Source organism: Lutjanus erythropterus, chromosome 17, assembly GCF_056507025.1.
Source record: "Lutjanus erythropterus isolate fLutEry1 chromosome 17, fLutEry1.hap2, whole genome shotgun sequence".
NCBI classification, from domain to species: domain Eukaryota; kingdom Metazoa; phylum Chordata; class Actinopteri; order Lutjaniformes; family Lutjanidae; genus Lutjanus; species Lutjanus erythropterus.
Window position 1 is genome coordinate 11,851,836 of NC_139333.1, and position 16,605 is coordinate 11,868,440.

Genomic DNA, 16,605 nt, shown 5'->3' on the forward strand with positions numbered 1-16,605 from the left:
GGTGCTGTGAGGGCAGTTCTGTGTGACCAACACTTTTCTGTTTGCAGCAGGTTGATGTATCACTGTTTGTCCAGAGAGGACTCAACTGTTAGCCATGTTCTGTACGTGCAGGCACATAGTCGGTGTGTTAACAACTAGGCGTGCTCACTGTGAATACTCTGATAGCAATGTGCGTTTTCACCCCCACCTACTGCTTTGTGAGTGAGCTTCCTGAAAGTACAAAGAACTGATTTATCAGAGTGCTGGTGTAACACAACTGAAACCACACTGGGTGTAGAGGAGGTATGGTAAGAAACACACACACTCATAATGCGACTTCATGTACTGTTATAGTCAGCGGACCACACTGGAACACACCATTTCCATCATGTCAAGCGTCCTCTCATCTTTCGGTCATTACAACATTACAAGAGCATAAAAAGGTCTGAGCCCCGGTCTGCTCTTCTCCTCATGCTTAATTCAATCTGCAAATTGAGTCGCTCCATTCAATATTATCTCCATTTATTTGCTTAGTGGGTCTAAGTGGTAATGTTTCCCTGGAATCAATATGAGTTGCCTGTAGTGCAAAATGAAAAATACCGAGAATGCAGTATAGGTGAGTGTGTGTGTTTGTGTACATGTTGAATGGATTTAGGATTAGGGGTGAGGATTAATAGTGTTTTGTGTGCCTGGTCCTTGCCTGTACTTGTTTGGCAATTTGGTGACCTGCTTTAGTGCAGAATGGGGAGTGTCAAGGCAAGTTACAGGGTAGGTTTTTTTTTTCATCATTTTACAACACAAGGTTGTATAATGAAATGAAGTTGTAGTTTCATTTTTCTACTTAAACAAATGTTACAAAAATTATATACAATAGATTCATTGAATTAGTAATAGAAATAAAAATCAATCAAATAGTTTTACTTGCTGAAGTGCTGAGGATAAATTAAGCAGTGGCTGAGGGAAGAAGCTGCTCTGTAGTCTGGTGGTATGGCAGTGGATACTTCTGTATCTCTTGCCAGATGGCAGCTGGGAGAACAAACTGTGGTTGGGCTGGGTATTGTCTTTTAGTATCCTTTGGGCTCTGCACAGGTAACTCACCGACCTAGAATAACTGATGCTTTGTACATGGGTCGAATGACGTTCTGGGAGGTTTTAATCACATGCAGAGTCCTCTGTCCTGGGTCGTGCACTTCCCATTCCAGTTTGTGATGTTTCCAGTCAGGATCCTTTCTACTGCAGTTAACAAGAACTTGGCATGCCTTCTTAAGAGACCTTAAGAAATACAGTACCCTACCACAATTCAGTGGGCCTTTCGTGATGCCTCAGTCCACTGCCAGTGATATTTTCATCACTGAAGCACCTGCGGTACATAGTCCCCTTCAGCTTCACAAAAACCTCTTCTACTCATGTTGCATGTTTGTTTCACTTTCTTCTCCAGCAAACAGACATATCTTATTACACAGAAGTACCACATATGTTTTCCTACTGTGGAGTGACACTCATAGTTAGTGTGAACATACACTCCAGTTCCACAGGTCACCTGACCTAAATCCAACACAAGCAGCACCAGCCAGTTGTAAAATAACAAACTTTAGCTATCTTATGCACAGACTAATTGTTGGAGTGTTGGAGATGGAGACATTATTGGCACACTCTTCACTGTCTTGTTAACATCTCTGATCCTCCTCAGCGTTGTTCATTTCCACCAACCCTAACCCTCTGTGTCATCCAACAACCTCTTGTTACCAGGGGCAATGTTTACATGTGTCTACTTGTTTCCATTGTATTTGACAACGGTACTCTGACGCATCACATTTTTAATTGCAGAAGAGGAGGACCTGTGGCTGCACTACATGATGTAGAAGAACAGAATCATGGCTGGGTGGTGTAGTTAAATCCATACCATTAATCCATTAGTTCTTATGTTATCAGTTCCTTCTCATTATAACATTTTTTTATACTCTTCCATACAGTGTTATAGAAGAAGGAGTGAAACTGGTAGAAAGATCAAAAATGTGATATGAGTCCTTACATCTTTATCAGTGGTTCTTAAAATATTTGCGTGGCTGATAGCGAAAAAAAAAACAGGCCCTGAGGTTCTCCAACATAAAGCTGAGGGTTTTTCTTTTTCTTCACCCTGAGGGCCACAGCCGCACCCTGTGACAAACAAGTTGTCCTGAGTCTTACCTGGAAGAGTGATCCATCACTTGTGCAAGGCTGACATACTCAAACACGCTCGCAGCAGCTATGAAATTTAAGCATGCCCTCAAAGCAATACAATTCCCAATAGCTGCAAACACATATACACCTACAGTGCATCCATGTTAGTACATTCACACAACATTTGACCTCCAGGACAAAGTGTAGCCTCATAGAAAGCTGTAGTTGCGTGTATGTGTATGTCTCTCTGTGGCCTCCTTTACATTTTTTACACTGGACAAAAAACCCACTAACATCTGGCTTTTGTCTTCAGTGGGAAAGGGTACAACTGGTATTCAGTCCCCTTCAAATGAGTCTGCAGTAATCGCAGGTATCTATCAATTCCAGCTCTGATCAGAGATAAACAGAAGGGCACTTCATCTACTAGCAATGGGAAAAGGGTAAATCGTGGATTTAGCCATGTTTACAAAACACACATATATCTGCTAATTTTATAAAAACAGTATATCTGTGTGTGTCTTTCTACAAAGTTTGCTTATATTACATGAACCTATTTAGAAGTTATGAACTTTTGTGTTATAGGCCACTCCCTCTGCCACACATGAACACAAACACATACCTTCACACATCCAAATTTCCAAACATTTGCCAAATTTCAGATTTCTAAGGTGAACACTATGGATGCTAAATTGTGGGGAAGCCTCTGTGTACTGACTGACCAACAGGGTGAGCTGTAGAGCTGCATATCAGTGCTAAAAATACACACATAAAGTAATGCACACTGTCCACAGAGAACCAGAAGCAGAAAATTCCCTCTTGGTCTCTTTGTCACCCACTTTCTCTCACTTGCACCCATTTTTAAATATTTATACCTTTTGAAATTAGGGTGAAGAGCTGCGTGCCAGTTGCATATATCATGTAGCTCATCACAATCCTGTTCAGACTGCACCCAGATGAAGATAAATGTTCTGTTAACATTTTGCTTCTCTGGAAACACACTGATGGCCCTGCACATTGTCTCTACTCGTTAGTCTTGCGAAAGCCCATGAGATGGAGAAAACATATCATCCAGAAGGGTTTAGTCATGTTTAATAAAGTTGGTTTTTATTGGTTTTAGTGCTGTTGATGATATTCTGAGTCAGGACGAGTCAGTTTTAGGGGGGTGGGAGCCTGAGAGACGATGGCTTCATTTTAATTAACTACCAGAGAACTACATGTGTTGTGTTGAGTGTCTTATGGACAGATTTCTATTTACCAAACTGACTAGACCTTGTCATGTTTCCTCTTTTTTTCTCTCATTCTTTTTCCTAGCCACTCCTCCCTTCCATCACTCCCCTGCTTTTTCAACACCTCTCCCCCCAACCTCCATCTTTTCGGTTGCTGTCAGGAGCTCTGGTGGGCAGTGATGATTAAGCTGACCCCTGTTTGTTTAACGAAACACTGTTGATATGAATATCCAGTAGTTCACCCAACGCCGTTCTTCTTCTGAGAGTTTCTCACTCCCACATGGCAAGAATGCAGTGATGCTCACCTTGGCTGGGTGTGTTTGCCACAGTAAATGTTTGGTTTAGCCAGCCGCTGGGATCACTTGTTAGGCAGAGGGGGCAAATTCCAACATGTCCTCAGAGTAGGAATGCGGCTGCCGGTTGCCCCTCTTCCCTTCCCCTCCCTGGGCCCTTGACAGCCTGTTTATGAGGAGGTGATGAGCAGGGAGGGAGATAGGAGGAGAGCACACATTGTTGCAGCTGGAACAGGACAGGATATGAGGTGTGTTGTCATGGCCGAGTCAGCGCTGTGTAACTCAGGGTTTGGTGATTTTTATGAAGGAGTTGAGAAGACGTCAGAAATCCTTTTAAGTCCTCTTGCATGAAGTGATAAAGTTGAGGTTATTAGGTTTTCACCTGATATGAAGGGTAGTCTAGAAATATTGTTTGGTCTAGCTGGCTTGCTGTTGCATATTTGAAGAGCGTAATCTTCCAGTCGTTATCAAACCAAGGACGGTGTAGGCTATTTCAGGGTACATATTTAAAGTAATACTAAAGAATTTTAGGAAATACACATTATCAGTCTCTTGCAGAGAGTCAGATCAAATGCCATTTTTATGTCTGTACACAAGATATGAATGATACAGCTACAAAGACTGGGAAAAGGGGGGACACAGCTTGTCCTAATCTGTACAAAAACTGAAATGTAAAAACAACACGTTATAGTAGATTATGCACCAGACTATCACTGTGTCCAAAATCGCATTCTATGCATTATATACACAAAGAGTGTACTATCGTTCAGCATACTTTTCTGTAAATTAACAGTAGTATCTTTTGCTCGGCGCATATGTCACTTCCTGAGAACCACCACCAAATCCCTATCAGTTCATCCTTGAGTCCAAGTTGATATTTGTGGCAAATTTGAAGAAATTTCCTTGAGGCATTCCTGAGATATCATGCTCATGAGAATGGGAGGAACCTCAGGTCACAGTGAGCTTGACCTTTGACCTCGAACCACCAAAATCAAATCAGTTCATCCCTGAAGCCAAGTGGACATTTGTGCCAAACGAAGAAATTCATGATAATGTGTTCAGCCATGGCTGTCAAAGTTGTGGAGGCATAAAAATTTATTACGCCTAGCAGGAAATTTTTTCTGTAATTTAAGTGTCACCTTCATGAATTACATTATAATACTGGCTTCTTAGTGTTAATGTGTCTTCACTGTATGTCAAACCTGATGGCATCAATCAGCAGAGTTGAATTTCCACAATAAACACAGGTGACCCACATGGCTCTGATGAGACATGAGACAAGTCTTTCCCTCCTGGTTACTGCAGCAAACAGTCTGCCAGCCAAGGTTGCCCAAGCTTCCTTAAAGCATTAGTGATTAACACTGGACTCTGTGCCCCAGTTCTTCATAATTTCTTGCAGTGTGAGCAAAGTTCACACAAAGTGGCCTCTAAGCGTTTTATAACAGTCTTCTCTGGGTTGACCCATTTCTTTCTGGTCTTTGTAAATGATTTGAGACCGTGGTGTTTTGAGACACTCTCTGCCGTTTACAGCTGAAAAGCATTTTGGGTGGCTGTGACTTCTGATTTAATGGCTGTAAAAGCAGAAAGGTGTGTTGTGTATGCAGAAAACACACACCTCCTTACACTTTCTGTAGTACAGGAGCACACATGTGTACACTCACACTGTAGATTACAGAATGGGCCTCCACACTCACAGTGGGACTCTGTGGCACGTCAGCCCCACTCACTCCTGCAGACCTCTGTGGAATCTCAGATGCTGTCTACATTACTGAATGATTACCTGAACCAAGGCCTCTTCCTCCCAGTTCACTGCAACCTCCGGGCCCTCAGAGAGCATTTTGGCTCTTCCTGGTTGTCATCACAGTGGCAAGATAATTGATTCATTGCTGATAATGCCCATCTGGTAGCAGAAAGAAGGGGTAATTGCACCTTTCTGTTTCAAATGATGCAGATGTGGCTGGAGGATGTGTTTTTCATGCATAAGTGGAAAATATTCAGTGTAGAGTTTAGGGATGTTACATTGTAAAAGCAGAAGAGGCAATGTGGTCCAAATTACTTTTCAATGAGACTAGATAAGGGTAAAATTTATGCCACAACTCCTGAACTAAGACAAGACATTTTCTCATCTTCCAGATGGTCAAGTTTCAAACTGGTAATGGGGTAATTTGATATAAGGTCATCAGCGGAAACAAACTCTCATGACTGATCTTTATGAGAAGACAAAATTTCTGAGTCTGTTCATGTTCAAGTGACTCATCAAAGAGAAAATATTTTTGTCTGGGCCCTTGAGATGTTCTCATGATTAGATTGCAAGAATATATGGGGGCATTTTTTCTATGTATGGCTGTGTATAAATACAGAAGGCTGCGGTGGAGTGGTAGAGCCTGGTACGCCGGTTCACTGTGTGAAAACCCACTGCACCTGTGAGTGATGTGTGAGCAGGCAGCAATATTTTACAAAATCTATAAAATATCTTTCATGGTAATCCTTAGACTTCAATAAGAGGGAGGCGAACTTTCCCAACCTATGAATGAACACCTCATCCTTCAGATTATCAGAAACATTCATGTTAAAAATCACAGACTGGACAGGAAGGCTATGAATGATCAGACAAATGGAGTAAAAAGAAGAATATTTGCCTCTCTGATGTAGTGGAGTAGAAGTATAAAGTTGCAACACTCAAGTTCCTTGAGTACCTCGAATTTGTACATAAGGACAGTACTTGAGTACTTTTTAAGATGTACTTTATTACATTCGCCTACTGTTAGTATGACTCATCTGTCCGTCATGTTTTACCTGTGGGAACATAATGATGTATTCACAAGTTGGAACAATGAAGGGTTGACTCATTATAGACATTTTGATTTGAAGGCACAATGACCTTACTGTAAAGGTGTATATTTAATTCTACATCTATTATCTGTATTTATTCTTACTTATCAGTGTGTGTGAGGGAAGTAGCTGCCCTTGCAGTTAATATGACCACAGGCTTGACTAACAGCTTGACTCAACATTTTCCACTTTCCACTGTTCACCGCAGCCACAAACATGTCAGCATCCAACCAGCGAAGAATGAACACTCAGTTTGACTGAAAGGAAGCTTAAAGGGGGATTCTTTTATTTTCTGCTATTTTCTGCCACATACTGGATGCTCCTATTTAAAGTTTCAAAATAAAGAGGTAATCATATGTAAAAGCAGAGCAGACTGCTCTGAATGCAATGTTTTGTTTTGTTTTTTACTTTCAGTAAGTTGACATCAAGTCGTTGTGTATTTCTTTATATGTTCATCTGCTCACAGCACAGAACCACAAGCCCACCCACTCAGACTGTCTTCATTTGAATGCTCTGCTCAGGATTATGTTTGTGTTCAGAATGGCTCACAGAAAGTGCCAGTGCCAGTCTGGGCAGAATCAGCTGCACGGCTGACTAACAGTTAGGAGTGAACCTTTTTCCATCAGGAAAATCCATAAATTACTGTAAGCTGAGGCAGATCGTCTGGAGGACAACAGAAGACCAGAAAATACTTTCTCTGTAAAATATGATCCAGTTCCATCAAAATCAGTGAATTCAAATGTCTCATTTGTTGTCGGACAGTAAAATAATTACATTCAGTGCCCATTATTGCTAGTAGTCTTGCATAGCCAGACCTTTGAGTGAATAACACCAAATAAAACTGTCTGTAGATTAGGTAACTCTCTAAAATTGAGGCAGCGCAACCAGATGACACCACAGGGAAGACCAGAAAATATTTCTTCCATGAAATATAATCCAGTTTCATCTAAATCAGTGAATAAAGTTGTGTTTTTGTACAGTAATCACTGACGTCTGGCGCCCATCACTTCGCTCTGTGTTGTTCCTGTTCCTGTGTTGGTCATGGCCCTCGTCAGGCTTCGGAGCAGTTGGACAATCAGAAGAAAGTAGACTTTTAAGGAGGGCTGCCTTAAAGAGACAGGAGCTAAAATTGCTTGTATCAGATGAAGGATGTTTTTTAACTGTGAATCCTGCGAAGGTAATCTAATGGAATCCCAAAATAAAAAAATATAGAGCTGGTCATGATTATAATGTGTCCCCTTTAAATTCTGCATGTTAACTATACTACTATGCTTTTGTTGTCCATATAGTAAAGCAGGCCAAGTGTCACACACACTGTAAACAAGACTGTTGGCACCTCCCGCCTACAAAGTGGAGCTAATAAATCTTGTGCTGACAGTAAATAGTGTGTCCCAGCGCAGAGCCTCGTAGAGGGAGTAATCCCTCTACTTCAAAGTTCTGTGGTGTGTTAAAAGGTGCTGATGTAGGGTGTGTCTGGGTGAGTGGACAAAAAGATCAGGTCCATCACCACAGAGCTCATTTGTGTGTCTTTGTGGGGGTGTTTGGTGCCCGGACTTGTCACAGGGTCATGCTCTGACGGCTTCACTCTTTCCACTTTTTAATTCGCAGGTCACGTGAACTGGTTCAGTCTTTGTGTGTGCGCGTGAAGCCGAATAAACGCTGAGTGTTAAAAATTACGTTAACTTTACTGGGGCAGAATATTCTACAATTCTGTAAAAGGATGGAAGCAATATATTCAAATGTACTACAACTTAAGCCTGTCTGTGTTTAGACTAGAGGGATTATCTGTGAAATCGTTTTTTGTGTTGCTGCTACTGTCTGTGCGTTGTATTGTCTAACACCATGACAAAGCTCTGATATGCAGTACCTAATCTAATAATCTGTCTTTCTTTCTGTCTGTCTGTGTGTGTGTGCAGTCTTCTTGCAGGAGCACCCAAGGAGAAAGCCTTATCTCTACAAAATGTCAATGAAACAGGTGCTGTCTACTCTTGTCCCATTACAACAGACACCACTGACTGCTCCAGAATGGACCTCGTCAGCACAAGTAAGCAGATAACTCAGAAGTGATTCGTCCTTCTGGTCTTTACCAGAGCGATGCAGAGTTTCTGTATTATAACAGTTTCTGTGAAGATCCACTTAGTGATTTGAGTGAGTATATAGTGAGGTCACTATATAGTCAACAAAAAACCCTGTCTGTCAACTGACCTTTAGGTGTAAAATCGCTCGAGTTTCCCCTTTAATGTTTATACTGTAGAGGATTTCCCTGGTTGCTACGTGAGCAGCTGTAAATAATAACCTGCAAATGATAATGAGCAGCTTCCTCTTTATTCACTGTGGACATAACTAGCGTGTCAAACAATCTCAGAGGCTAATCCCTGGCATGTTCTGTAATATTCATGATCATGTGCTGCACCTAGACACTGGAGCTCCAGGATATGAAACTCTGACGGCGCATCCTTTCTTAATTGAAGGTTATTAAACCGATAGACTTAGCGCTCTCCTACCTGGAGGTGAATTGTTCCCCCGGAGGCTAAAAGTAAGAACCATAATAAAAGGATTCCTCATCACTTCTGATGTTGAGGCTGGAGTGACTGTTCTTGTGGTTAGTATCTGTCAGGGCATGATCCAGGCTGGATGACGCTGTGCTGTTTGGGTTGGTTTTCCTGTGACTTTTATCACCACAGTCATGTTGAATGTTTTTTCTTCTACATAAGGGATGATTGGACATGGCTAACCATGGACTGTCAGCTGGTTTGTTTGTTAAAAGAAGAATAGTCAGAACTGGGTTTTAAATTTTTAACATAAAAGACCAAAAATTAAAATAATGTAGGTGAATTAAACTGCATTATTTTACACTTTGTTTGCATTATAGCAGCCTTTTAAAAATAAGGTCTGACCCAACCCATATGATCCATCCACAGCTGACCCAACTGAGATGGTGGAGGGCATGTGGCTGGGTGTGACAGTGGCCACTCAGAGAGACCAGCCGGCGGGACGCGTGCTGGTGAGCTGAAATCCGGTTTTACTCTATTAGTCAGTGCCACCTGTGGCACTGCATCGGCTAACATTTATTGTAGCACAGAGGGGATACAGAGCGAAATAAAACCATTCATGATTTAGTATTCAGTGTCATAGATGATTCAGTGTGCTTGTTGCAACACATACAGTAAACGGATGTTACACTCAGCATGCACACACCCAAGGGAGAATGAGACTGTCAGGTAGGAAATGCCAAGTAGAGTAATAGTTTTTCTTCTTAATATGATTAATAGAGGATTTTTTCCCTTCCCCTGTTAGGAAATCCTCTTGAATTATAAATATGAATACCGTAGGAAAAACTGCAAGAGGCCTTTAGGTTCTTCAGCAAAATGACTGCCTCAATCTATTTATGACCACAGCGAATTTTACTTGCATTCATGCAAAAATGGTTTGAGGTTTGTAATGCAAAAAGAGACAACACAGCTGCTGCTGTTCTGCAGAAAATTCTGTGCCGTTTTTCTTTAATTTCATGGCATTTAATTTACTTTATAGGATTATAGGATTTGTTTATTGTTAATTTTTAATATCCACTGTACAGCAGAATTTAGGACAGATTCTTTTGTATTATTAGCCCTCATTTAATCTCAGTATGAGTACATTATCAGAGGAGGCTGCCAGATTTGACACATTGTAAGTCAGAGCAATGATACCACAATATTCTGCTGTCCTTTGTTGTTCAGGCATGCGGGCATCGCTATGTGAAGATCATCCAAGGCAGCACAGAGGAGCAGCGGAAGATGATAGGAAAGTGCTACGTCAGGAGCAACGACCTGTCCTTTGACCAGAACGATGACTGGCAGACTTACAGCTATGAAGTCTGCAACCCATGGAACGAGATGGAGCAGGAGGGCATGTGCAGCATGGGCATCTCAGCTGGCATGACAGACAATGACGTCTATATCGGTGCTGCAGGCAGCTACATGTGGCAAGGTGGATACTGAGGAGTTAACGGCAAAAAGAGTGTGTTTTGTTCCTTAACGTTGAAATAATGGGCTGGTTTCACAGACGGGGATTAAACCCTGTGCAAGTCTGCTAAAGTCTAGTGTTAGTCGAACACTGGGATTATTCTCTGTCTGGGAAACCTGTTCATTGTGCACGTAGCAGACACAACTTTGTTGTCTAATTCTGCTTTGTTCTAAAGGGAATGTTCACGTAACATGGAGAGATCCAGATCCAGCCAATGCCTGGGACTCTGTAGGAAAAGACTTTGGACAGCTGAAAAGACGATACAGTTATATTGGTAAATATATAGCATGTTTTTACATCATATGAAAGTGTAAAATCATTGGGGAACAAAAGTTCATGCTTTTAAGACATTTAACCCTCCAACCGTCAGATCAGCATCTAGCTTTCAGCTCGAATTGCAAAAGAACCATAACAAGCAAGATGATGTTTTTAAGGGACAGTTCCCCTAAAATAAAAAAAAGCAGACATATTTTCTTCTCACCTGTACTGCACTGTAAAAAAAAAAACTCAACTCAAAATTTCAAAGCAACTTGTGTCAAAAGATTTTTCAGTTTTGAGCCCAATTAAAACTGTTTTGAAATAATATTTTGTTGAGATAATTTACTTTCCTTACTTAGATGAACCTTTGAGTTATATAACTCAAAAAAACTGTTGAGTAAAATAATTGAGGTGACAGTGAATAATGGTCAATAATTTAATATTTTCTATTACAACCTAATTTTCAAGCACCTAAATAATGACAAATTAGGTTCTAGTGAAGGCAACTATGTTGTTTTGTTGAGTTGCAGAGTTTTGGAGCTATTAGCGATGTCTGCCTTCTCTTGAATAGAATTGATCTAGATGGCACTCGGTTTGTAGCGCTCAGAGTGAATGGTACATCCCTCACTGTCACAAGCATGAGCCTCCCCTCCTTGAGTAGATGCATGCGTCCCTCTGCATGGTGATATAGTTAGTGGGTGTAGTTTGGTAGAAAGTAAATAGTTTTTACATGAAACTGCTCACAACAAGGTCTGTGGATTATCTTGAGTAACTGGAAAGAAGACATTGCCGAGTTTTGTATTGTTCCGGCACTTGGAGCACCAGAAGCCGAGGTGCCATGTAGTTCCATTATATCTAAAAGAAGGCGGCCATCATCTCCAAAACTCAGAAACTCACACCAAAACTATCTAGATGGATAAATAACACTACCGACACTGGGAAGAATATGTATTTTTGATTTTAGGGTGAACTGTCCCTTTAAAGATATTTTTTTTTATTTCAGAAGAGTGTCAGTTGTATCACATAAAATCCCATTTTATCTGTGGTATTAAAAAAGGTCTGTGTTGCTTCTACAAAGATCAGATCACAGTCAATCTCGAATGCTTTCTTCCGCAGGTTATTCAGTTCTCGAGGAGAAAAAGCTGCTGAGCCATAATGATTACACAGTGGTGACAGGGTCTCCCAGGGATGAGTCCAAGGGCTCTGTGATGTTTGGGACAAAGACTGACAAAAACATAGAGCCGGCGCTCATCATCCCTGGGGAACAAGTGGGCTCGTACTTTGGGAACAGCCTGGCTATCACCGACCTCAACAACGACGAGTACGTCTCTGCACACTGAAAATCAATACTATCTTTAGCCTTTTCTTCCTTGCAGAGTACATTTAGGGCCCATCACAGTGCACTTGAATAGACTGCTGCTGGGTATCACAAAGAGAAGGATTAAGTTCAAAAGCATAATGTGCCCTTTTCCACGTTTTCATGTCCTCCTCCTCAAACTGGAAGTCATTTTAATGAAAATCTAATCACTGTCCTCAAAATGAACAAAAAAATGTCCATCTTTTATTACAGGGGACCAAAACAAATGGTTGCCAGGCTGTTCATTTAGAAATAATCTTCCATGTAATGCCATCTTTCAAGCACAAGCTGCTAAAACGGAAAAGAAGAAAGGCAGAGGTGTTAGGGTTGTCTGTGTCTGTGTCTTGTCTGTCATTGTGTCTGGTGCTTTTGAGCTGCCTCATGGTCAGATGCTCTGTAGCTATGATCTGCTGTGTTATGCGGTGAATGTACGACGCTGATGTATGTATAAGCTGAGATGTGAGAAGAAAACCTGTCCTCTCAGCAGCTGAGATAAGGTGTTCATCATGACATCATGGCGAAATCATGTGTCTCCCTTAAAGGACCAGAGTTTTTACAGATTTTTACAGGGATCTATTAGCATAACAGGGCAGAAAAAGTATCCATAAGTATGTTTTTATTAGTGTATGATCACCTGAAAATAAGAAAAGCCTTTTATATCTACAGAGGGCACAGATTCTTTTCCACAGAATTTACCATGTTGCACCGCCATGTTTCTACAGTAGCCTGGAGCAGACAAACCAAACACTGGCTCCGACCTTTCATGTTTTTCACAGCCACCATAAGTTCTCTTACATACTTGGAAAGGTTAGGGTGATCCGAGGTGATGCAAGGTGATGCGAGGTGACGCTCACTGCTTGATGCCACTTAATCCTACACACTGATCCTTTAATGCAAGAGTGAAATCTTATCAGTGGGATTTTAAGGAGTATACCCCTTTGTGAAGAAAAGTATAAAATGTCAGTGAATTATGAGTAATGTTTGGTCATATTTGGGATGTGTTTTGTGCATGTATTAAAAAATATATTTGGACATTTCCTTTGCTGATTACAGTTGGAATGACCTGATCGTGGGCGCCCCGTTTTACTTTGACCGCATGAAGGATCAGGGAGGAGCAGTGTACATCTTTATGAATGAAAACGGATCTTTCCAAAAGGTCGCCACTGTGGTGCTGAAGGGTCCATCAGGCTCTGGATTCGGCTTTGCATTGGCGCCCATCGGTGATGTCAACCAAGATGGATTCCAAGGTATGGCTCTGAGCGTACTGAGGGGAGATGAATGAAATTGAAGTTGAACACACAGCTCCAAAAAAGTATAATAATTTCACCCAGTTCACAAAATTTGATCATGTAATTTGAAAATGATAATGTAGGTACTTCTAGTTTAAGTCCATTTCATGAAGTGTTTCCATTATTTTTCCTCTCCCAGTGCATACCTCTGTATATGACAGCTGGTGCACTACACTGTAAATAAACTATTTGTTTTAACTTAAAAAGGTTACTGCCCGGGCTGCCTTAAGATTTTATATTAACTAAATTTGAAAAGAAAAGTGGAGGCAATTTTGTAATGATTAAAAACAAACTTTTTCTAGTCAAATAAACTTGATAATAATTCAGTTGTACTTGAGAAAACATGTTTCATAAGCTTCAGATATTAACTCTATGAAGAACATTAAAAACAAATTTGATTTTTCCATTTGCATTTTCTCATTTGGAAACTTCAAACTGTAAGGAGAAATTTAAATCTCAAACAGTGCATACTGTGAAGTCTGCTAACATGCTGATCATGTTTCCTCAAAAATTTAATTTCATGAGTTGACTGAACTCTGTACAGTCAGTACATTCATCTCATTTCAAGTTAAAAATGAAGGTAGATTAACTCATGTTCTAAAAGTAAATACATGTTCAATCAACTTGAAAAAATTAAACATACTTCCGTTGAGTTAATGAGAAATGATTAGTTGATTCAACCAAATTTCTGTATGTTTTTTTTTTTACAGTTCACCTGTACTGCTGTGAAAAGGTATCAAAGTAGAGACGAAGCATTAGATTCCCAATTAAGACTTTGTGTGATAGTTTTTTATTCATTGTTGTTAAGAAATTGTCATCAGGGAAACACTGTACTTTATTCTAATTTGGCCTTAAAACTTAAAAGCTACATGATACTGCAACCACCCTTAATTTGTAGCACTATGCTGCCACCTAGAGGGATAATATATGTCATGCACAGACCTCTCCTAACTTCTTTCCATCAGCCCGCCTTTGTTTCCTTTCAATATTTCACTCCATTGTCACTCTTCAGACTTTGCAGTGGGAGCTCCGTTCCACGACACTGGGAGGGTCTACATATGGATGGGAAGTAAAAAGGGAATCTCCCAAAAGCCAAGTCAGGTAACATTTGACTTTATGTCACTGATGTACATCAGATAATCTGAAGGGACCCAGATTTATTGTATTGATCTCCCATGTGCTGCCCTCTGCAGGTGATTGAGGGTAGGTCAGTGGCAAATGGAGGATTTCAGAGCTTCGGCTACTCCATCAATGGAGGGATGGACATGGATGACAACAATTACCCTGACATTGTAGTCGGCTCTCTGGACGATCGTCTGGCCCTGCTCAGGTAGAAATAAGAGACAGGAACATGCCACTCCTGGGTGAAAACTTTTGTTGCAATTGCAGGGTGTATGTCTCAATTGTAAATGATATGTATGTGTACTGCTTTTATACCACAATATCACTTGGGTGCAGTTTGACTCGCTTTATTTTATTTGTTGCCAGGGCTCGACCTGTTGTCCACTTAACTAAAACCTTCACTGTCGGGCCAAACATTGTGGATCCTAATAACTGTCTGCAAAATACACCATGGTGAGGTGTCTCCTTTGAATATCTAATTCTGAAACTGGCTTCTTCAATCAAATTTGAAAACAGATAAAGTTTTCTTTGTCTTTTACAGCATTACAGCATCTCTGTGTGTGTCTTTTACACTGAGCACCGGAAACAAGGACTTCAAGAAAAACATCAGTAAGTTGTCTTTACTTTACTTTAATTACTGATTGAAATTACTGGTATTTTCAGTGAACACCCGTGTAATGTGTAAATGAATGATCATTTCAAATTGCATAAAATAAAGGCTGCAAATTTTGAGTCTACTGTATTTATAGTTTCAAATTTTGCTGCTGCTGACTTGCAGTTTGTCCTTTGTGTTGCCTAAAACTGCTGTATTATTATAAAACACATGAAGCTGCTGCAGTGCTCCATGATGTACTGTATGTTTCTGCTTTGTAAAGCGGTGAAGTACACAGTGGAGGCTGACGCAGAGAGAAGAAGAAGCCCTCGTGTTCGTTTTCTGGATAAAGATGACACATACACCGGCCTCCTCACTGTGCCATCTTCCAAAAACAAATGTCAAAAACTGAAACTCATTGTAATGGTAAGTTTTTAAATACAAATACAGCATATTGTGTGTGTGTGTGTTTGTGTGTGTATATATATATTTATTAATTCTATGTGTATTTATGCATTGTTAATGTGTTTTATTTACTGCTATGATCATTTAATTTCTTTTATTTAAGTAAGTGCTATTACCCAAAAACTGTGTGCTTATTAAGACTGATATAAGTTTCTTGGATGATTCTACAGGAACCTGTGAGGGACAAACTGGAGCCGGTGGTCTTCTCCCTCAACATGTCCTTACATGAACAAAAACCTAAATCCAGACGTTCCTTGCAGAACCTGGACTTCTTCCCGATTCTCAGCCAGGAGCAGAAGCTCACTGAAAGAACTGAGGTATGGAGCTGAGCAGTCAAAGCTCAGACATTAAACAGCTACACAGTGTGAAACACGTGTATATGTGAGAGTCTGTGGTGTAAGGTGAAATTATTTTTTTCCATTTTCTGCAGATTAACTTTCAGAAGGAGTGTGGCTCAGACAACAAATGTAGCAGTAATCTGCAGGTGAAAGCCGAGTTTGTTGACGACAAGGATAAGCCTTACCCCAGGTGAAACACACTTCTGAATAATGAAGCCCTCTTTGACTGATAAGTGTTTTTAAAGCTGCTACAGAATGCAAATATCACACATCGCTGACATGTAAAAGCATGGCTCAACATTTGGGGAAAAATAGTTTTTTGCCTTATTGCCAAAAGTTAGAAGACCACTCTAATGTGACGCTACTGGCAACAGCTGGTTAGCATTAGCTTAGCAGCTAATGCAGCTTAGCAGCTCTGGCCCTTCCAACAAAAGCAAAATCTGTATACAAACTTCACTGAATCTCACAAATTACAGGACAATATACTTTTGAACTGTGCCGGACTAGCTGTTTAACCTCTGTTTTTATGCTAAACTAAATGGCTGCTGACTTTAGCTTCATATTTAGCATTCAAACATGACAAGGGTATCAATTGTCTTGTCCTCTATGCTAACTTGACATCAGCCAAGCGGCAAAGGAAACAATTATTAAGCATTATAGCATCGCTGGAAAGACGACTAAACTTGAAG

At 40.5% G+C, this 16,605-nt stretch overlaps 1 protein-coding gene across 2 annotated transcripts in view; it reads left to right on the forward strand.

The window, feature by feature from the left end:
• The window catches only part of itga3b (integrin, alpha 3b), a 37,040-nt gene that overhangs the window by 10,288 nt on the left and 10,147 nt on the right, over window positions 1–16,605 (forward strand). For both annotated transcript variants that reach the window (XR_014772170.1, XM_084740719.1), the window contains exons 2-14: window positions 8,407–8,534; window positions 9,412–9,494; window positions 10,210–10,459; window positions 10,671–10,769; window positions 11,870–12,074; window positions 13,164–13,357; window positions 14,412–14,500; window positions 14,593–14,729; window positions 14,888–14,974; window positions 15,063–15,130; window positions 15,397–15,539; window positions 15,749–15,895; window positions 16,009–16,106. Coding sequence is in view for 1 of the 2 variants with exons in the window: in XM_084740719.1 (XP_084596845.1) it covers window positions 8,407–8,534; window positions 9,412–9,494; window positions 10,210–10,459; window positions 10,671–10,769; window positions 11,870–12,074; window positions 13,164–13,357; window positions 14,412–14,500; window positions 14,593–14,729; window positions 14,888–14,974; window positions 15,063–15,130; window positions 15,397–15,539; window positions 15,749–15,895; window positions 16,009–16,106 (1,728 nt within the window). In the remaining variant the exon portion in view is untranslated. The remainder of the gene's footprint in view (window positions 1–8,406; window positions 8,535–9,411; window positions 9,495–10,209; window positions 10,460–10,670; window positions 10,770–11,869; window positions 12,075–13,163; window positions 13,358–14,411; window positions 14,501–14,592; window positions 14,730–14,887; window positions 14,975–15,062; window positions 15,131–15,396; window positions 15,540–15,748; window positions 15,896–16,008; window positions 16,107–16,605) is intronic.